We start from the raw sequence: 23,213 nt of genomic DNA, 5'->3' as shown, positions 1-23,213 counted from the left end.
CAGTCTTATCCCCATCTGTCTCTTCTTTCTCTTTGTTCCCGTTAACACAAACAACTGCTTTTCAGTGCTTTATATCCACAATACTTTGTGTTTTAGATGTTTACATGTTGGGTATTTAGCTGCATCCTGAGAACACAGCGGATGGAACTGCAGCATGTGTCTTGCTGCTGCAGATTTGACAGATTGGAACCAAAAACCAAAGCTTTTTTCATTCTGCAAGTCTTCATGCACAGTGTTGTCTTTGTGCAGCTCAAATAGAACCACTCAATTATGAATTTCATGTATTTACACCAACTGCCCACTCTGGTTACAGTGTTGGCCAATGTCTACACATGGTTTACACCGGCTCCTCCAAGAGCAATATGCCAGCAAAGTGAGTTACGCAAAGCGACCTCAAGCTCGCATGAAGTCACCCGACTGTCTGCCTCGTCTGCTTTTTCACCACCACAACCAACAAACATTTGTTTTGTCCTCTGTTTGTTGTAAATGCAGTCAGCTGTTGAAGCATGTCCTAATAAGTGTTTAATGTCTGAAACATAAAAAGCTGTTTGGGGCTGCATGAAACCGCAGCGCACTGGTCCAAACAGCAGGTTTGCTGGATGCCAACAGGGACTGGAACAGCCTCATGGGTACAAGGCTCGGCACCATGGCTTCAGGTTTGGACGACAGAAGAAAAAACATCACGTCTTCACCACCAAAAAAACAAACCATACAGTCTTCTCTTTATTTTGCTGTTTACTAATTGGCTGCTTTTCCCAAACCAGAGTAGTTGTTACATGAAACATATTCTACTATTGCAGAATGAAACAAAGATGGTTCCTGAGTAAACATGTTACAACTGTAGCGAAGTTTATGTTGGAGTATTAAATGCATCTTAATGGTGACGACACCTGGACAACTTCCATTTGCTGAAGAAGGCTAGGGGATATGGTTGAAAAGAAAAGGAGAAAAGCTAGTAGGGAACCTTGAGTATAGAATATTTGATCACAGATATGTGTTCCCAACATTTAGAATGAATTGCCATGCTCAAGTTAGTTGCATCCGAGTTGGCATACTGTAGATGTCTCTGTCTAGAGCATCAGAAAACTAACTAAATGCAGCTGCCCTTTTCCAAGCACATGGAAAAACATAGAAACTCAGTCACTACTACATACTCAATAAAAAAAAGTTTTGCCAATGTGATCTGAGATACAGAAATTCCACTCGTTCTTAGATCAGTTTTTATAACTGAGTGTCAATATATTGAGACAAGACAGAATAAGGTTGATGGGCACAAGATTCTAGAAAGTTCTTGCAAAAAGTTAAATAATATGCTACATGACTTGGAGACTTTAGATCTCTGAATGGAGTTTGTTGCATATGTATTTCATATATTAAACTATATTACATGTATCATTATTCATTTTGTAAATGGCCAGTATACTGGAATTACTAATGATTATTATCCTTCACCTGGTCTGAATGAAAAAGTTTCATGCTTACATTCACTTTGAGAAAGGTCACTTACAATTATTGCAGTTTTTGTAAGAAGTTGTGGTGAAGATGATCGATTAATGTTTTTTTCCTGTCAGCACCTTCACTACAGTCTACAGCCATGTTAGCAGATCTGTAAGACTGTACTTAGGCACAGCTGAGCTTTGAGCTAAATGCTAACGTCAGCATTTTCACATGCTCATAATGACAATGCTAGCATGATGATGTTCAGCAGGTTTCCCATGTTCACCATCTTAGTGTCAGCATGCAAACATTTTCTAACTAGCACTAAACAGAATGTTAGTTTTGCAGGTATTTGATCATAAACCAAAGTGTTGGACAAATTCAATTTTCACAAGATTGAGATGAAAAGTTCATCCTGAGGGGGACATTAATGTCTGAACCAAAGTGAAAAAATTGTTGAGAAATTTCAGTCTGGACAAAAGAGGTGGACCAACCGTCAGACTGACATTGATCTATACATCAACGTGGCAAAAAAGTGCATTAAACTGTTTATTTTCGTGTCAGATTTGTTCTTATTTAATCATTCATTTCTTGTGTCAATGATCCATGTGGGACTACAACTAACTAACTTTTTTTTTCATAATTTCCAGTTGTTTATCACAGTTGTAGTGACAATGTGACAGGAACTATTTAAGCGATACCACTACCAGTCCATTGTGCATCATTACATGTGATTTTGCTTATCGCAAACAGGCTAAATGGATGTGAAAGTGCTTTGTGTTTTTTTGTGAAAAGTGAGAGAGAAACCGAGAGAGAAAGACTTCTTTATCACACACACAAACACTAATGGACACTGAGCAAGCAGCTGACGGATGTGTGGTGTTTTGAAATGAGGTCACCTTCTCCTCCACGTCGTCCAGCGTTTGCGAGTCATAGGATGAAGTCACCCCTGAAAACATTTACCTTCCTCTTTACTGAGTTAATTGTCTCAACTTGAGTTTGAAATCATAACAGCTGCTCTGTAACAACACTGTTAGTTCTTCCAGTGTGTTAATGGCATACACATGTCTATCTCTATTCTCTCCAGTAGCAGGGTTTTATGTGTGTGCTACTCTCAGTTACAAATTCACAGGGGTTTAAGCTTCAGTATTATGATCCTCCAGATAATCTCTCTTTCTCTCTCTCTCACACACACACACACACACACACACACACACACACACACACAGAAGCCTGTCCGGTTCCTCTTTCAGGTTTAGATAAATTCTTAAATCCTTCAGTCGCTCTGATTTGGTGAAAAACCTGTTTCTCTAAAAGCTGTTTTCTGATCACCACGCTCACTTTGTTTTCATATAAATAGTTTATTAGTATCAGTAACATGTCAGGAGGATTTTTTCCCCTCCATTCTTTATGCGAATAACATACCAGAAGTAGAAACAGACAGTGATAGCAAATGGGAGGTTATAAAAATAAGAGCATATACGTGCATGTGTGTGAGTGTTTTGCTGAGGAAGAATAAATCTTGGGAGTACAAAAACCTAATCCCAGTCACTGTTTCTAGAAAGGATTCAACCCAGTTTATAATCCGAGTTGCTGAGCGGTTTACACTCTAGAGAAAGAACAAGATGCAGACAGTAAGTCCTTTGATATCCCAGAATCCACTTCACTTCTGCCAGTGTTCTGCATTTTCATCATCTAATCGCTTCTTTTCTCCATCGAGGAATCACAGCGAGGAAACCATCAGCCTGTTCGGTTCATGTCTGTGTCTGAAACTTCGTTTTACAAACCTTTCAATGTACAGTTGAGGTCCATGTGAGTCAGTTATCCAAGCTGGCCAAAATAATCTCTATCAAACTTTTCACAGTCACTTGATGGGAGGTGGTGTGGTGGAGATGTTAGAGGCTGAAGGTGCTCATCCTTGTTTTCTGATTCAGGTCGTCCTCCTCTTCCTGTCCTCCGCTCCTCCATCTGTTCATCTCTCTTCACCTGATGCCTGTTGGGTGAAGAGTCAAGTGAAGATGAGGAAACTTACCCTTCAACATATTTCCTTTTCACACCCAAAAACGAACAGTTGGTTTGCTTCTTAGTTATGAAACTAGGGGGCAATTGAGGCTGATAAAAAACAGAGATTACTTGATGTCCTATAATGTTGTTGAAGTTTTATCTTTTTATTTATTTATTCATTTATTGGTTTATTTAACAGGGACGGATGCATGCATGAAATTTAGTGTAAATATGATTATTGCTATTCAATTTTGTTCACAGTGACTTACAGTGAGTAGACACGTTTGTATTTAATGTCACAGAAGCAAAGCTGCAGACTGATGGACAAATATAATTTATGAATCCACCTCCATCTGTACATGTTGGAACTGGGAAACAGCATTTATATCAGTTCCACTGCCTGTAGTTGGCTCTAGTTCAGGAGAGAGATTGGGATACTGGGGAGCCGGGTTTGGGGGTTTGGGAGGGTGTGTGTGTAGGTGTGTGTGTGTATGTGTGTGGGGAGACGTTGCCCTGAGGGAGGACTAATTCAAGGAGAAAGGAAAAACACAGTAAATACCTCAGATCTCTTATCAGCTTTTTTTGGTGTGAGTAGACACATTCAGACAGGAATGCATAAGCACACACACACACACACACACACACACACACACACACACACACACACAGCTGTACACTCACCATTGTCTGTGTTTGAGTTTGGGCTAATGTGGCGTTTGTTGGTGCACATGCACTCCAGGTGATCCTCCAGCCTCACCTGCACCTCCCTCAGCTTGGGCCGCCGCCGCACATACTCTACTTTCGCCACCTGGAGAGAGAGAGAGAGAGAGAGAGAGAGAGTCTGCAAACTTCAGCATGTCCAGCTAACAAGTTTACTACCTACAGTAGTAACCTAGTCGTACTTCCAAAGTGAAGGAGCACATTTTGTGGGGCTACAGGTTAATTTAAAAAAGTCCCTGTTCATGACTAGCATATCCACTGTGAAGCATAGACTTGTCTAAAATGATCCGTTCTTTTTAAAAAAAAATCACCACAAATTTCAAGTGACTTTCACTGTAAACTGCATATGTGCTGTCGGAGAAGCATGACAGGTGGGCGGAGCTTAGTGACCAGTCAATTAAAGATATTGGTTTCAAGACACTGTTTGTTTGCATATCACCAACCTCTCCCCTTAAAATCCTCATAAATGTCTTAACATTTAGAGAAAAACATTTTCCCCACTGTATGACATACTGTGCATAGCTTAAACTAAAAATGATCATTAAGATGAATCAACATTACAAAACGGAACAATATAACGTCCATCAAGGGAGGATTTATTGCAGGACTGTTGTATTAGACTGCATTATCTTTAGCTAGGTGTGCCTAAGAAACTGACAACTGAGTGTATACTATGTATGCATATGTGAGCTCTTTGATTCTTAAACTTATTTCACACACCAAATTTCTCCAAAATTGATTCTGACAACTTCAGTGTCTTTGAAGTTCAGTAGAATTTAAAAGTAATTTCTGTAGGTTTCAACAAAGCTTGGCTGTGCAACATGAGTTTGTTGATTGATAAACACTGCAAGAAAATGACTGAGGGAGCACTTAATGCAGAGCAACATGTCAAGTAGAATGATACTGTAAATCTGTAATACTATAGACAAAATGCACAAATAACTATTGTTGCTGTGTAAACACACAGGTGTGTCTGCTCTTGTTTGGATGACTGGAGCATTAACACTGCCAGGAGAATCGATATCACTGACACTAAGTTAAGCATTTTTTGTTTTGTATCAATACACATCACACTTGCTGCTAAAGCTGAATGTCTGAGCCTGGTTACTGAAACAGCAATATCAAAAACAATGACACACAGACATACTACATGCTGATGCCAGACAAGCAGCCAAGTCATGGAGCTCCGGGTCTGATTGCACAAACATCTCGACTTCAAGTCTGAACAGACCGCTGAGCGTAAACTTAACTACAGCAGCTCAGGAGGTTCAGCTGAGGTGAGGAGCTGTGCTGCTAAAGCACCCATCAGGGCTGGATTTACCTTTCATGACAGGGTGTTTAAAGGGTGAGCCCTGACACGCTGTGAAGGGTGTTCGAGATCAAAATCTAATAGTCTCCTACAAAATATGTTTTATATACTGCTAATTTGCTTTGTAGCTTTGGAAGAAACAAATGCGCTGCCTGGATTACATGCACTGGTAGAATTTGTCCAGTCCAATAAGTGTGACATATGCTACACAGTCATAGGGAAGAGGTCGGACTGTGACACTGGAGACCGCGGTTCCCGTTCTGCGTGCCACATCTCATTAAGTTTAGTCTATTAAAGCATTTGGTTGAAGTTAGGAAACAATAGTGGTTTTGGTTTAAGGTACCAGTATATAACAATTAGGAGGAGCTATTGGCAGAAATGGAATATAATATTTATAAGTATGTTTTCATTAGTGTATTATCGCCTGGAAATGACAATCGTTGTGTTTTCATTACCTTAGAATGAGTCGTTTTATCTACAGAGGGAACGGGTCCCCTTCCACGGAGGCTGCCATGTTGCACCATCATGTTTCTACAGTAGCCCAGAACGGACAAACCAATCACTGGCTCTATAGTGGGCCTTTCGCGTTTTTCACGGCCACCATAGTTTCTCCCACATACTTGGAAGGCGAGCGGTAGTCAAATGGTTGCAAACTGCTATTTCACCGTTAAATGCCACTAAATCCTACATACTGGACCTTTAAATACTGGACAAAGTCAATGTGTCCCGTCTCATGCTTCAAGTAAGCGTTGACTTTTTCGAGCAGTTTCTTCCTGGAGTGTCCGGCAAAGACAGAGCGCCAATTCATAACAGAAGTTATCTCATTGCACTTTTCCTAGAGAGGAAGGTCTAGACTTTACTCTTTATAAGCTAAGCTAACCAGCTGCAGCTTCATCTTGTACTGTACTGTATACTGTAATAGACAGATATGAGAGTTGTATCGATCTTCTCATCTAACTCTCCACCAGAAAGTGAATAAGCGTATTTGCCAAAATGTCAAACTTTTGCTTTAACCAGTGCCTAAAGTTCCCTCCACATCATCATAAAAACATTCATGCATTAGTTACCAGGAGTGGACACTGTAGGGAAAACAAATGAAACGTAACAGTTTGCAGATATTTTCAATGTAAACGTTTCCTCGTTATGTTGACATAAAACAGAATCTGGGCCGCATTACATTTCCCACAAAGTGTATTTGGTATAGCAAATTTGTTGTATATAAACACAATTTTTAGCGCACTGGGTTGCAAAAATCACTGGTGGTTGGAACAAAGATCATCTGGTCAGTCAAGAGCTTTCCCTTGAGGCTCAGCTCACACTTCACCACAACAGTCCTGTACAACACCCACATCACTGCCAACATCATGACAGTTCACGTGTTGATCACATACTCCAGCTCGCCCTCATTCTTGCACAAGACGAAGAGAACTCCTTCATTTAAGGCAGCAACTTGCTCCAAAACTGAAGGGTCAGTCCATTATTTTCCAGCCGCGTACAACGGCCTTACAGACTTAAATGTGCTGACTGTCATCCCAACTGCTTCACTCTCACACTTGAGGTCACAGCCTGCTATGACAGTAGTGAGGTTAAGATGCTAATGTTATCTTTCTTTCTCTCTCTCTCTTTATCTCACACATGGACACACCTCCCATACCTCAGCCCTGCCATTTCCCCTCTGGCTGTGTGTGAGTGCATCTTGCACTGGTGACCGTTTACCCTCTGAACGCTGGATCTCAGCACATGTGAGTGACTTTATTTTTGATTTCCTCTGTAAGCAGACAAAGGACGGGTCCTTTCATCTCAGATTGGGTATCAGCAGGCCAAAGCACAGAGAATCAAACTCGCCCTCTCCTTCTCTTCCTCAACTTTTTCCCTCTCGACCTCTGGCAATGCACACAAATACCTATTCTTATTTCTTCATCTTTCACTCTTTCCCCACTTGCTCACTCTCAGCACCTGCTTATTAATCTTATTCGTATTTTACATTTTTACCTTTGCATGTAGGCTTTTCTGTTTAATTTAACATACATTTAACATGGTAACACACTTCAAAACTCCTTTTAGATAAGCAAGATGGATAAGTAATTGGAATTACCATAATAGTCATGTAATCATGAGTCCATATATCAACAATGTGCAATTAATATGCAACATACTGTACACACACACATGCTCATATTTACACAATGACTATCAAAGTCAAGTTAATAATTTTATTCTCATGATTTCCTGTGTGCAGAACACAGACACACACAGATACACACACCTTGGGTCAGCTCCCAGTTGGCAGGTTGTGTGAACCAATCTGGGTTTACTGAGTCTTATTTCCAGCTCTGGCGGACATCAAAAGGAAGCTATCATGTTCTTGAACTAACTCAATGGCAGACTCTCAATCACCAACACACACACACACACACTCTCTCTCTCTCTCTCTCTCTCTCTCTCTCTCTCTCTCTCTCTCTCTCTCTCTCACACACACACACACACAATGATCAAGCTGGGGAGAGTAATTCTTTTTGGCAGGTGTGGAGTGTATACCTCCAGTAAATGGTTAAGTGGTTGTGTGTTTACATGCTCTGTGCCATCATTAGTTTTGTGTATATGTCCAGAGTTGGTGCCACTAAAAGACAAATAACAGAAGCCTTTTACAAAATGTTTGCAGAGTGATTACCGGTGTTCACGGCGAATGTGCCAACATGATGGAATGGTGAAAATGAAACTTTAGAAAGTAACATTTTTGCCTCTTCTACTGCCATTTTGTGAGTTTTTGTTTATCACTTTCATACTAGGGGTGTAACGCAGACCTACTGTCTGTATCTCTGTATCAGTTTATTTCACAAGGATATCTGTATTTGGAGTTATACTGGAAGTGGGCAGTAAGTTGTTAAAATCATTTACAACTGGTTGGTCTGAAGTATCAGTGATAAAAATGAGAATGAACTATTGCCTAAAACTGGCCGATAATAGCTGATTGGTCATTGGCCACATTGCTTTTTTTTTTAAAGGAGGTTGTGCATGTAAGATGTCCAGCTGAAAATAAAGTTTTAAGTGTCTATAAAATAATTTGAAAGCTACAAAAAGTCTGAAAAGCACTCTTAACCATTTTGCATGCACTTTTGAGACGGTCCCTAACTTCAGCTCGTCAGTTTCCTGTCTTATGTCGTCTTCAAGGTCAGGCTTTAGCATCAAATCATGAGGTAAAAATAACACCTGTGGAACATCAGTCTTTATCCTGAACTGCACAACAAACGAATGTTGAAATGTGAAAAGTTATAGAGGATGATCCCCGCTTAGTGTCTGAATATCGAACTCAAAACTATCTACACCTTTGTGTTTTTTGCGTTTATTTGTTTACATTTCGGCAAATTTGAATCACGGAAAGTCCTGCTTTGGCTACTTGTAATTCCTGTATGTACTGCACAGACAACAACCACCTGGATTACTTTTGATACTGAAAAGTCAAGAGTCAAGATCTGATGATATAAGGAGCGCCTTTTTCCAATGATTTCTAAATGGATTTATGGACCTTTATCGCGATGGACATCAGAGATCCTGACACCACTGTAAAGAGTGAGTTAACAGAGATTATATAAAGCCTGGGTGTTTTGATTTGAGTTATGACTGTAAAACTCGGTCAGAGTATATTATCTGTTCACATCTGAATAATATATTTGTACTCATTTACATAGCTATTTTACACATTTTTGTCAGATTACATCTTCTCTGTGGAAGGATCATTGTAGGACACAATTGTAGAGCTTTCAGTATAATAGTGATCGTCTCAGAAATGAGTCTTTTCTTAAAAGGTTCTTTAAAAAACAAAAAGGGTTACACTAATGTCCAGTCTAAAGATACTTTTTCAGACATAATATACAGTCGAGATGTTTTAGTTTTGTACCTTGACCGTGCGGTGGTGCTTGCGGGCCGCCTGGCATCTCATGTTGCTGGTGTTGCAGCAGCCGGTGCAGCGTTTCACCTCAACGCAGGGCGGCCAGATGATGAAGTTGGCTGAGGTGGGATCCACCTGGCTCCTGGGGATCTCATAGATCGTTGTCCGCACCTTACACACTGCCGGCAAGGCCTCTTCCACTACTGCAGGGGAACAAAAAGGTCAAAGGTTACAGGAACTTAGAATCAAATATTGCTTTATCACTTTTAACATTCTGTGAGACACTAGCACTATGGAGAACTTTCAGACTCCTAAGTAAGATAAGTTACATGAATTTTAACATGTAATATATGTATTAATAGATTAGACTTTTTGGTCATTGTGGTCAAATGACAAAAGAACAACCTGTCATAAAAATAATCCAGGTATAAGGCACGACAGAGTATACAACTGAAATGTAAAGATATATGGCGTCTCCATGGGGTTGGGTGTTAAAGGGTTAACATTTTATTATGCAGGAGTAAAGTCAAATGTAAAATAAACCAACTTTTATTCCATATATCTAGAATTTGTGTGTACATTTAGCCAATGTGTTTCAGTTTCTGAGACCTTGATGGTGTGTGTGTGTGTGTGTGCGCGAGTGTGTGTGTGTGTGTGTGTGTGTGTGTGTGTGTGTGTGTGTGTGTGTGTGTGCGCGTGTGTGTGTGTGTGTGTACGTGTGGGTGTGGGTGTCTCACCAGTGCTCCTCCTGTGTCTGGTGTGTGTGTGTTCTCTCTTCATGTCGGGGAAGCTGTGAGAGAAGTCCTTGTGGTAGCTGTGTTTGGTCTCCTCAATCACCTCATTTTCTGAATGAAGACAAAACAACGCGCACATTCAGACATCACACAATCTCACTGTTAACAACACCATTCATAAATATTCCCAGATCCCTGGCAAACAAACACACAGACACACACACACACTAAGACACTTCTTTGAAGTATAAAGCAAATGTACTGTAAGAGGTTCATCTTCTGGCAAGCATGAATGTTCTTAGTAAATGTCATGGCTATTTTCTCATTAGACTGGATTGTTCTTGTGTACAAGATTACATTTTGGTTTTAAAAAAAGGTAGAGGGGGTCGCCAAAACCAGTTAAACTTATCCTCTGGGGACCATGAATATCCATGTAAAATTTTATGAAAATCTGCCCATTCATTTTCAAGATACCTTAATATGGACCAAAGTGTAAGTCAATGAAAAGAAGGAAATATCTGGCTATCAAGACGATGATGACCGACTGACTGTCCGATAAAAAATAAAAAAGTGAAAGGAGCGGGATGTTTACATGCTGCAGCAAATTGTTTACTACAGACATCTTTATCAAGTCTCTCCTGATCAGAGCACAAGCATAACCAGGTTATTCTAACTGAGTTATGATGTTTATATCTGTCAACAGGTTACTGCGTTCTCTGCATGTAAATGTCGGCAGTGAGAAACACAGTGTGTCAGTGTGCATATCAGAAAATTCACATAAAGACGCGGATACACACACTGCATTAGGAGTTCACTCTGAGGTCACTCATGGGTCGTCACAACTCTACAGCTGAGAAAATGCTGTTTTGTTCGGCCAGAACTTAAAACACCACATAAAAGCAAGGACACTAATCAGGTCACAAGCCAAACCTTCTTTCAGAGTGCTGGTATGGAGAATTTGACTTGATCCTTACTTGATGATACTTGTTTATCCACATGGTTGGATGTTTCCATTTTACGTTTGACTGAGGGCCGAGGTATGCTTGAAAAAAAACGTTTGTACGGTGTTGTTCAACCACATCGTAAGACAAAAGTGTTAATTGCTGTTCCGAACGACTCAGGAGTGAAAAGCAAGCCGTCATAAAGAGAGGCGGGATGTGATAATCATTTAAATATGGGGACAATGGTGCATACTTTCATTCAGTCTCTCCTGGAAGGCATTCATAGTGTTGCACTTGTTTGTACACATGAAAAGTGACAGAAATAGTTGTGTGTGTTACTTTCTCGCCTCCACATAGCAGGCCAATCATGGCATAAAGTAAGAGTGATTGTCGGATTGTGTGGTTTCAAAAGTTACATAAATTGTTCGAATTCTGACGTTGGAAAGGTGTGGGAGAAGGAAGCTATTCGACCATCCGACGAGCACTTCTGATGAAGTATACTGGTGGCCTGATACTCAATTCTGTACCACAGATATCTGTTCTGCTACACTAGTGAAATGTTGAGGGCAGTTTTTCTCTGACTCATTCATAGTGTTGTGTGACCTAGTCATTTAATCATGATCAGTACTCAAAATATTATTTGTATCAGTCAAGGATCGTGAGGCTGCCACAGCGAAAACTCAATGAGAGAACAACTGTTAAACTGCTGTTATGTTAACACCTTTTTTTCATTCTGAATATAATGGTACATTCAACATAAAGAAAATAGGCTACTGGTAGCACTGTCAACTTCAACAAGGACAAGGACAAGGACAAGTTTGTCTTGCAGCCAAGTGAAGCACAAAACACACAAAGACTTGAGCATAAAACATAATAAAACACATAAAACATAACATAAAAATATATAAATCATATGCTGAAAACCACCAGACAAGCTCACATAAAACAATGAAAGACTGATAACAAGACGACTCATCCTGAGCATTTAACAGTTTGATTGCAGCCTTTAAAATGTAGGTAAACCAGAAATATCATCTAAACTCAACCTGAACTGATGAATAAATGCTGTTTTCACACAACCAGTTGTATAAAATTGTGTGCATCATGGAACAGGTTGTGTACTGAGTGTATGTGGTCACATGGAACTCACCTCCCATCTGGGGTCAAAAACAAACCATTTATTTCAGGGTTAGGACTTGGTTATAGGAGAATGAACGTAAGTAGTGAGTGCATGTACAGTGGTGTGAAAAAGTGTTTGCTCCCTTCCTGATTTCTTATTTTTTTTGCATGTTTGTTACACTTAAATGTTTCAGATCATCAAACAAATTTAAATATTAGTAGTGTTATAAGATAACACAAGTAAACACAAAATGCAGTTTTTAAATGAAGGTTGTTATTATTAAGGGAAAACAAAATCCAAATCTACATGGCCCTGTGTGAAATAGTGATTGCCCCCTAAACCTAATAACTGGTTGGGCCACCCTTAGCAGCAACAACTGCAATCAAGCGCTTGCGATAACTTGCAATGAGTCTTTTACAGCGCTGTGGAGAAATTGTGGCCCACTCATCTTTGCAGAATTTATGTAATTCAGCCACATTGGAGGGTTTTCGAGCATGAACTGTCTTTTTAAGGTCACGCCACAGCATCTCAATAGGATTCAAGTCAGGACTTTGACTAGGCCACTCCAAAGTCTTCAATTTGTTCTTCAGCCATTCAGAGGTGGACTTGCTGGTGTGTTTTGGATCATTGTCCTGCTGCAGAACCCAAGTTCGCTTCAGCTTGAGGTCACGAACAGATGGCCAGACATTCTCCTTCAGGAGTTTTTGGTAGACAGCAGAATTCATGGTTCCATTTATCACAGCAAGTCTTCCAGGTCCTGAAACAGCAAAACAGCCCCAGACCATTACACCACCATCACCATATTTTACAGTTGGTATGATGTTCTTTTTCTGAAATGCGGTGTTACTTTTACACCAGATGTAATGGGACACACACCTTCCAAAAAGTTCAGCTTTTGTCTCGTCAGTCCAGAGTATTTTCCCAAAAGTCTTGGGGATCATCAAGATGTTTTCTGGCAAAAATTAGACGAGCCTTAATGTTCTTTTTGCTCAGCAGTGGTTTTCGTCTTGGAACTCTGCCATGCAGGCCATTTTTGCCCAGTCTCTTTCTTATGGTGGAGTCATGAACACTGACCTTAACTGAGGCAAGTGAGGTCTGCAGTTCTTTGGATGTTGTTGTGGGGTTTTTTGTGACCTCTTGGATGAGTCGTCGCTGCACTCTTGGGGTAATTTTGGTCGGCAGGCCACTCCTGGGAAGGTTCACCACTGTTCCATGTTTTCGCCATTTATGGATAATGGCTCTCACGGTGGTTCACTGGAGTCCCAAAGCTTTGGAAATGGCTTTATAACCTTTTCCAGACTGATAGATCTCAATTACTTTCTTTCTCATTTGTTCCTGAATTTCTTTGGATTTCGGCATGATGTCTAGCTTTTGAAGATCTTTTGGTCTACTTCACTTTGTCAGGCAGGTCCTATTTAAGTGATTTCTTGATTGAGAACAGGTGTGGCAGTAATCAGGCCTGGGTGTGGCTAGAGAAATTGAAGTCAGGTGTGATAAACTACAGTTAAGTTATGTTTTAACAGGGGGGGCAATCACTATTTCACACAGGGTTTGTAGGTTTGGATTTTGTTTTCCCTTAATAATAACAACCTTCATTTAAAAACTGCATTCTGTGTTTACTTGTGTTATCTGACTAATATTAAAATTTGTTTGATGATCTGAAACATTTAAGTTTGACAAACATGCACATGCAAAAAAATAAGAAATCAGGAAGGGGGCAAACTCTTTTTCACACCACTGTATTTCATGGCATCATAAAAAAGACATGTAATTTATACAATGACTCTGAGTAGTAGTCTGTTTTATGACTGATAGCTTTTAGTTACCGTACAGAAACAAATATATAAATCTTAAATCATGAAATTATGAGAAACAAGAGAGGGGTAACTATACCTCCACAGGCAGGTTTTACTGAGCTCTGCCTTTGTGTGTGTGTGTGTGTGTGTGTGTGTGTGTGTGTGTGTGTGTGTGTGTGTGTGTGTGTATGTATGTATGCATGAGATGCTGTAAAAGTCAATCAAGTGTTTCTAAAGTGTTCACAGATTCATCAAACCATTTCAACACTCAGCACTGCCAAACCACAGGATATCCACAGTCTTGTTCATAGCCAATAAATTATGAGCTAAGTTTGTGTGTAGTGTGGACTTCTATGTGTGTGTCTGTGTGTGTAAAAGAGGGGGAAAAAGACAGAAAGATTCCTGGAAATCAGCGTAAATGATGTCTGAGCATAATTTGATTCTCAATACCAAACCTCACACTTCTTTGTGTATGTGTTTGTGTGTGTACACCCGTCACTCTTGCCTGCATGCAGAGCTCCCGGCCGTGTGTGTGCACGCAGTCACGCACACACGCTTGCCTGTATACACAATGTGCTTCTAAAAGTCCACCTTCAACATTTATCTCTCTCTCTCTGTCTGTGTCTCTCGGTCTCGCTCGCCCTGACATGCAGGAATTTGAGCATGAATTATACATAGCAACACAGCAGCCTTCCAGCGGGCCCTTCTCTCAAACCAATAATGGGCAGCATGACAACAGCATAATGAAGTGAGCCACTTGACCCCCACCGAGCCGGGGAGCCGTCACACCCGACATTTGCATCTCAATAATGCCAGGATTAATGGTGGCACCGCTCGGAGCAGGCAGACATTAAAAAATGAATCAACTGTTTTTCACAGGCAGCAAGAAGTTCAGAGCAGAAGGAAGTTTGTGTGGGAGGAATTAAGAGCCTGACTCAGGGCATAAATGCAATAAAGACTGTTTTATGTCACAGTTATTTCTTCACTGATTCAGTCAGTTCTGATTTATTACCTGGATAATGAGAACTGGCATCTACTGTGCTTATTGAAGGTGAATATTTGTGTTATTTAGAGTTGTAGCCGATTTACTTTACTTATGCAATGTTTACTTTTTTCTTTTTGGTGTTTTTAAAAGCACAGCAAAAACCTTTTTGACAAATGTCAGTTGCAGATTGAACTTATCTGCTCTTCCAGCTAAGAACGATGCCACAAAAAGGAAGACAGAGAGGTCACAATTAAGTTTTTAACAGGAAAAATGTAAAGGGATTATTTCCTGGTGGGGAGACTTAGATTTCCTCATCTGAGTGGCAAATGTTTGACAGGAAGCAGAGGAAAAATTAAATGCAATGTGTACACTGATATGGAAATTTTTACCAAATCAAAATGACTGTTTCATGGAAGTTGTTTCTTTAACTTTAAGGGAATTAATGACAGTAAATGGTTTCCTCTGATGGAAAGGGTTAGGGTTAATATTGAAAATATTCAGACTGTTTGAGACACCAGCAGCAAGTTTGATAACAGAGGGACAACCAAGACGATCTGCACTAACTAAAAGTGTATTATTGCACTTATATATTTTTGGAGGACTTGCGAGAAACTGTTTAAAAAAGAATGGTCAAAACCGTGCAGCAGATGTCGAGATATCCCGACTTATAGTCCTTAGCATGGGTCGAGCTCCAAAAACACTACAATTCCCATAGTGCAACTGTCTCCTCATTAGACCTCCTATGCCTGGTAAATGTGCACATCTTTAAAACGCCACACCCTCTGCAGTTTCTAATGCAGGCTATCCATTAAAAACTTTTATTCTCCAAGCCCAAGATGAGATAACCCTGCTGACCTCACTGTGATTTCATCATTTTTCAGGCTTCAAAGCTCCTCCAGAGTCACAGCAGACCATGTACAACTGTTTTCACAGGTTGAGTTGTACTTAACATGACCACTAAATTGATTTTGACGTGTAAAATTGGTGGAATGCCCCTTTAAACAAACATTTTCTTTTCAAATCTACACCTCATTCCTAGTTTACCATTGGAAGTAGCTGATATGCACAAAGTTAAGTTTTGCTCTGAGTTCATGTAAAGAACAAGCGGGCTGCTGGTCTCCAAGCAACATCCGGTGAGGTATTCCAGTAATGAGAGGAGTGGACAGCATCCTCTTACTGTGCACTGAACCAGATGCAACTAATACCACAATTCAAAGTCTTTCAAGGCACAGACAGGGAGGGAAGCAGCAGCAGCCCAGACTGGCACATGTAAGCCTCTGGTGGCTGATGTTTGTCAGCAGTAACTCTGTGTTGAGTTAGGACCCACTAAGGATCTTTCAAGGCTACAGGTACACCATTTTCTGTTCTTTCCGGTTTCTGTCAGTGAAATCCTACAATAAGATTGCTACAACCACTGCTCCTGATTTCAGAAGTTCACATACATTTGATCCTCATAATAATCCTTTACCCTGAAAAACAGCTGAGCGGGTATTTGTGCATTATGGTGCTCACATCACAAACGTCATGTGAACTGAATTTTTCGCTGAATAACCTCATTTTGCTGCAATGCTCACTAATCCAGTTTGTGGGAGTGTAGAGTTGTATTATAATGAAGCGCTTTACCTACGGAGTCTATCTCTAGCAGCCGCTGGAGGTCGCTGATGCTGCGGATCTCGCTGCGGGAGAGACGCTCCAGCAGCTCCCGGGGGAGAGGAGACTCCTGTGGGAAGAAAGTCAGTCGATGTATATTGGGGATGGAGAAACAAAGCTGCGCCATTTGGTGTGCAAAGGGCGTAAAATCATTCAAGCATCACTAATCTGCAAACTCACTGACTCAGTGCAAGCCAACCTGTTGCATTTATTAAAAAAAATAATAAGGACAGTATTCATGCCTATCTGCGCCAATGGGAAAGATAAACATTTGTGCGTAATAACGCAGAGTGAAATAAATATGCTGCATAGGCGGCAGTTACCTTTTTGTTTCTGTATAAGTTGCAACAAATTTCACTGCAAACATCAGCAAATATCAACTACCACTACTTCAGCGAGACTTACCTCAGCAGCGGTGCGTAACAGGCAGAGGCAGCCGGCGAGGAGGTGGTATACCGCAGCTCTCATCTCCTCTCAGATCCGCTGCATAGGCACCAGGACGAGGCGAAGGTCCACTGCAGGAGCCGGGCTGTCGCTCCCTGTTCTCGGGAGCCCAGAAACATCCCTCGGGAGAACTGGCCACCACCACGACCTCAATGAAAGAGCGAGTCAGGAGCGTCTACGACTTCAGATGATGTTTAAACTCCTGAATGAGATGCGGTTAGAGAGAGGAGCCAAGCTTGTTCTGCTCCTGCATTTAGTGCAAGTCACTGTAGGCGAGAGATGAGTTGGTTTCCAAAATAATATGAAAGTGAGCGTAAAGCCTGTTTAAGTCCGAGCTGCAAAGAAAAAGCTCATAGTTGCGCAGCCTATTGTCCAGTAGTTTAAAGCACCAAAGCTCATGAAACTATCAAACCTAATTGAGGTCAAGTTGATCTCCAGCAGCTCTTCGTTTTGGCATCAAAAGAACAGCGGTCCAATGGAAATATTACATTCACACATCCAACAATATCCATCATTTTGTCCTCAGTACAATCCGTTCAAAATCCCACATTTACATACATACACATACAGCCATTGAGCATCTTGGCACTTTATGTGGGCAAATCATTGAAATTGATTAAATCTTTAAATTGAAACGTCCAGAAATAACCAGTTCTGTCCAGAATACGAGGACGAAAAGGCAAATGGCACCAATGACCGAAAAAAGAGAAACACTCAGCCCAGAGGAGTTTGATGTCAGTTGTTGGCGGTCCTGTGATCTCCGGGGTGAATGAAGTCGGGATGCTTTCAGTCACAGGATATAGCCGTGCGCGTCCCCGCGGCACAAAACTGCGAGCGCGCTTTGAATAATAGACTACAGGACAATGTAGGAGCTCTAACTCAGGAACTAAACTACAGCAAAGAATCGTTTATTTCTGAGTATCACAAACTCAGTTTTAATCACAACTGTATTACAACTTCACACAACTTTTGCAGAGCAATTTACTGGAAAGAAGTGGTGACATTATTGAGATAAATTTACCCAATAACTAATTGATTTACATGTTCCTAATGTTGCTTTGATGATAAACTGTAACCTTGTACACCGCTAAGGACTGAGCCACTCTGTGAGAATTAACTCTCTTTACAGAGGCAAATTTATAACCAACCTAAAATCATTTGTGAATCAGTTGCTCTGGAATTCAGGCGTCCCACTTCTCCCTTTAATGATCCTCCTCACCTTCTCACCTAACTCTGTGTGTGAGAGTGGGACAGATCAGTGACCATGTCAGTGTTTAATTGCTGTGTAATAAAGCTCATTAAAGAGTGTCCAGACCAGAGACTGACTGCCCCAAGAGAGAGATAGTGAAAATTTTGGCCTGATGGTGGATATACAAGGTACAATGGGTCAATCATACTACAATTCATCCTTTGGAAGAGCTTCCCATGGGGTGTTCTAACAGGAATCTTTGAGATACAGCAAAAAGAAAGGATGCATACAAAACTGTACTAAATATTGGCGGGTCTGATGTGGTTCAGTCTTGATTCTGTCACTTCCCTCTGGCCTATCTTCCAAAAATTTAACTGGATGGATCCTATATTTGCTTTGTCTTCTGCTTTTTGTCCTCCCTCTGACTCCTAAATATCTGTTGTGGCCTCAGGCACAACATCAAGAAAAAGTTTTCAAAATGGGCCCTTCTTCCAATGACATTACCTAATCAGAAAAACGAGTTTACTAACCCAAACTTTTACCCAAACTCCTGTGGTGGTCATGCAAATAATGAGTGATCTCTCTCAGAAGCAAAGGTGGAAGTAGCATGACGTTGTTGAACTATCCCAAAACCTCTTTTTGGGGTTGATGGTTGTGACAACATAAGATCTGGAGCCAGAGACGGCTGTTCACATCCTGTCCCCTGCCAACAGTCAACTTTGATTTCTTTTAATCCTGAACACGATCTTTCTCTAACTTTAATCAAGTCATTTTAGTTGTAGCCTAACCAAACCTTAACCTTAAAATAGTTAAATGAGTAATTTTTGAAACAGTCATTTGTAGCGGTTTTGGAAGACAGTGAGAAATAATTTGCTTCCTGCCTATAGGGGCACCAGATCAGAAAATTAAATATACTGGTTTGTTTAGGAAGGCAATGACAAACAACTTGTTTTGTAATTTTGGTTGGAGAACTTGTTGGCATTACCATGTGAATAACTTTATAAAAATTAAAAAAAACTGTGATAGATTATCGATCACAAGGAAAGTTTCAAGAACACTGCAAGTTCAAGCATCTATCCATCCATTATCTACACCACCTGATCAGAGTTGCAAGGGGGCTGGAGCTCAGCACCCACTGGGCAAGAGGTAGTTCACAACAGATCACCAGTCACCAGTTACTTTAAGTTCATCTTCATAATGTACTGAAATGAATGGAAGTCAATGGCCACCTGGAAGGTCAGTCTAAAAGACCTGTGTTGTTCTTTGGATTGTTATAGTTGGCAACAGTGTTAAATATGTGTGATTTGTAATTAATGAGCGTAAACATGCAACACCTCTAACTAGGTCTTTAAATATGCATTCAACTGAGTCTGTGCCATGAAACACAGTTTGCATTGATCCATTTCTTTGGGTTAGAGAAGGAAATTGTTGAGGGAATGTAAAAGGCTTTCCAGCTCTAAAGCTTCATAAAGCAGCGCTGGAATCTGGAAATCCAGCCTTAAGCATTCAAACATGCACGTACACATTTACTCTCCCTTTGTCTGTCTCACTTTCCTATACACACACAGACACATGCACGGCAATTTATCCAATATCCTTCATCCCACCACCACACACAGTCATTTAAAAAAAACAATTAATCTGACTCAATCTTACAGGTTCATGTGAGGACAAAGGAAAGAAACCAAGAGAGGAGAAAAAAGTAGGGAGAGAAAGACGAGGAAAGACGAAAAACTGGAAGACGTTGAGGGCAAGAATGGCAGAGATAAGCTTGTTGATACTAAGATGAAGCCTATTTGGATGAAAGAAGACGACAGTAGGCTGACTGTGTGTGTGTGTGTGTGTGTGTGTGTGTGTGTGTGTGTGTGTAGAAAGTCCCGGCTGTGTTGGACCAAACACTCCACCAATTAAAGCCCATTTAGCCTGACAGAGGCTAATACCATCACAACAGAAATCCACCTCTGTCTCTGTCCCTCCATCTCCCCCTGAATAGCTTCAGTGCACCTGACACACACACACACACACAGACAAAGAACCGGAATGATGGAGGGGAAATGGGTCAGAACCATTTCGGATTTTGAATGGCGACACACTCGTGCCATGACGCTGTCACTTCCTCTTGGCAGCAGCTTCTCCTCTGATGCATACCACTCGTTCTGTTCTGTCTTCTTTCATTTTTCTCTTCCGTTGATGTTGTCTTTCTCTGGGCCAGTCGAGCTCCCTGCTGTCAAAAGCTCAAGTGTGACTGTTACAGACAGAGAGGAGGAGAAACTTTAAGGTCCACTGTGAAAAAGCAATAGTAACATTTTCTTGGAAAATCACAGTTTTGCTAGGCCTGGTCACACCAGAAAGTGGCGAAATAATCCACACGTCTTCATGAAATATCTGGTTCTAAAAGCTTGATGACATAGAAACTGCTGGTCAGTCACAATAGCTCTCGAAGCTTCTTCCTATTTTCTCTGAACTGGGCTGTTTACTTCCCCCTGGCATTTTGTGCTCAGGATTGTAAATCAATTCATTCAATAAAGAGTTATTGAAGAGGTGGGAAAAAGCGCTATTGTGGAGACAATAAGTTCACAGTTTACTCAAAAGACACATTTGTACCGCCGCCTACTGTCTCATATGTCTGCAAACCATTTCTCTTTTTTAGAGCACTTTATTCTCCATAAGAGGAGTTCAATAAAAGTGGATGGTGTGACAAATTGAATAAGGCAAGATACCTTTGTTTATTTTGGACTTTCTGATACCTCAAAGGTCAGCACTCTCAAGACGGCTTGCTATCGGTCAACAGCGCAAATTTGCGAGTGAGTGTTAACCAACATTGAACATTGAAGATTAGCGTGGATCTACTTTACCCTGTGAGTGAACCCACTGATCGCAGTGATTCCATTCAAATTAAATTGTTTCACAGCAAAATTTTGCAGTTTTAAATGCAAGTGTGACCAGGCCATATATCTGATTTTCTTCATTTTTGTTTGTTTGTTGTTAATGTTTGAAGCCACTCTATGTAGAATTCTAATATGATTTTAGGGTCTTTCAAATCATTCTGATGGCCTACGTTTTTGACTGTGTCCGAAATCACTCCCTGGTTAACTCATTCACTGCTACCTTTATAATAAACACATAGATATAGTGTGCAGAAAATTTAGATTTCAGACACACTTATCATCATCATTTTGTCATCACTGACAAGTGCATCTATTAAATGTAAGGTGCTTCTATTAAATGCAATGCATTGCCTTTGGGATTGTAAGCCATGGACACAACTTTTTGTTCTGTTGTGGGAATCTTTGAGGGCACTATGTAGTGCATACATTTGGAGGACAGTACATATAGTGCACTATATAGTAAATAGGAAGTGATTTCTAACGGCCTTTGTGAAAAACTTAAACAATCCCAGTGAAAATTGGTGCATCATAGATATGTGTTGGTGTGCACTGCTGTCTGTGTCCTTTTTGAGAGCACCACTGGGGGGTGTCAAAGTTATAAATTCTACACATAGTGGCTTTAAAAGTTTTGTTTATGCTAAATATGTTATACATGTGTGTATATTTTCTTTTCTTTTACCAGATATTGGTATTGTCTATCATTGTCATCATCAGATAACATTTTTATAATAACATTGGAAATTTGTATTTTACATTGTTTATTTCAGTGAAATTTAAAACTGTATAAACCTTCTGCAGAGAAACTTCTTTAAAACCCCACTACTCATATTTAAAAACACTTTATATGGCCATCAAGCTAAATATAGTGCTGTCCTTTAGTTCCTTGTGTTAAAAAAGTTTTCATCCAAACATAACTTTCCAAGTAGAGCTTATTTATAACAATCCAGGTGAAAGCTTATATCACTTTATTTCTTGTATAACTTTTTTTCCTAGAAGCAGACTGATGCAAATACAGTATGTACCATATTGGGGTTTGGCGACCTTGATCAGGAGCACTTCAACACTGTTTGGTACACTCAATACAAACAGCTCTCTCACCCAAACTGCTGTCCAGACTCCTGAGGGAAAGGAAAATGCCACAAGTGGGAATAGAGTAAAATGAAAATATAAGAGGCAGATTTGGGGAGGAGGGTGTTGGAGATATGAGCAGCAACAAAAAAAGAGTGTTTAAGAGACAGAGAAGCAGTAAAAGTTAATCCAGGAGGGGATAAAAACTTTTACGAGCAGGGTGGGGGTTAAGGGCTATCCCCGAATTTATTCACAAAACCAAGCACATGGTGGAAAAAAAACCCTTTATACACATTTTTCCACTCTTCAATCCATCTGACATTAATTATTAAAGCCCTTTCCAAAAAAAGTCAGAATGGATTTCACCGTTAAACTCAGAGTAAGTCCACTATTGGACACCTGCCAAAGCCTATTGTACGACGCATGAATGTTTGGTCATCAGCCAACTGGAGATTTATCGTGGATTACCATCTCAAATATGCCGGCATTTACCTACATGTAATGCTCCCCCCCACCAATCACCCCACCCGTCTGTTCATCACAGGCCACAAGGCTCTGAGAGAATGCTTTATTTAGGTCTGTTTGGGAAAAGTGAAAACACAGGGTCCTTGTACTGTATAAACTCATAGTCATGAAGACAGAGAGCCAGTTTAACTGGAAGGGGCATACAGTTTGTGCTGGACCTCCCACCAATCTGAATCAGATTTACTCTATATTAAAGACTAAACTGGAAAGCGCTCAGAGAGCGCATACCTCCACAAATGCAGCATACATTTCTAATTGTGTTACTTAAATAAAAGATAATATTTAGAAATCTGTTTTTGAAATACATGTGAAAGAGACTCATGGGACACAATCATGTGGCAGATGTTTTTTATGTAAGTGCAGTAGTTTGTGAGAAAATATTGTAAAGTGCAAAATCTAAACTGTATTTCCAAGTGAAACAGAGTGTGTTTAGTTACAAGAGTGATTTCAATCAAATCCTTCAGATGTTCTTGGATTGCTCAAAAGTGTATGGCTTAGCGAACAAGGCGAGATA

The 23,213-nt window shown here is 40.4% G+C and overlaps 1 protein-coding gene across 1 annotated transcript; it reads right to left on the bottom strand.

Annotated features, from left to right (window-relative positions):
• Window positions 1-2,778: 2,778 nt before the first annotated feature.
• On the bottom strand, window positions 2,779-17,813 carry LOC122871829 (platelet-derived growth factor subunit A-like). Its single transcript, XM_044187252.1, has 6 exons — window positions 16,991-17,813; window positions 16,559-16,655; window positions 10,097-10,204; window positions 9,369-9,562; window positions 4,123-4,249; window positions 2,779-3,430 (listed from the first exon to the last, which is right to left on the bottom strand). The coding sequence occupies exons 1-6, from the start codon at window positions 17,051-17,053 to the stop codon at window positions 3,420-3,422; spliced, it is 600 nt and encodes a 199-aa protein (XP_044043187.1). The 5' UTR covers window positions 17,054-17,813; the 3' UTR covers window positions 2,779-3,419.
• Window positions 17,814-23,213: the final 5,400 nt, after the last annotated feature.

Source organism: Siniperca chuatsi, linkage group LG3 (assembly GCF_020085105.1).
Source record: "Siniperca chuatsi isolate FFG_IHB_CAS linkage group LG3, ASM2008510v1, whole genome shotgun sequence".
NCBI classification, from domain to species: Eukaryota; Metazoa; Chordata; class Actinopteri; order Centrarchiformes; family Sinipercidae; genus Siniperca; species Siniperca chuatsi.
This window is presented reverse-complemented; position numbering and strand designations above follow the sequence as displayed.

Bases quoted from the DNA above. Each gene is read 5' to 3' on its own strand.
- LOC122871829 (XM_044187252.1), bottom strand. From the start codon at position 17,053: ATGAGAGCTGCGGTATACCACCTCCTCGCCGGCTGCCTCTGCCTGTTA. The intron at 16,656-16,990 runs GTAAGTCTCGCT...TTCTTCCCACAG, and splicing joins TGTTACGCACCGCTGCTGAG to GAGTCTCCTCTCCCCCGGGA. The intron at 10,205-16,558 runs GTAAAGCGCTTC...GTCTTCATTCAG, and splicing joins GCTAGAGATAGACTCCGTAG to AAAATGAGGTGATTGAGGAG.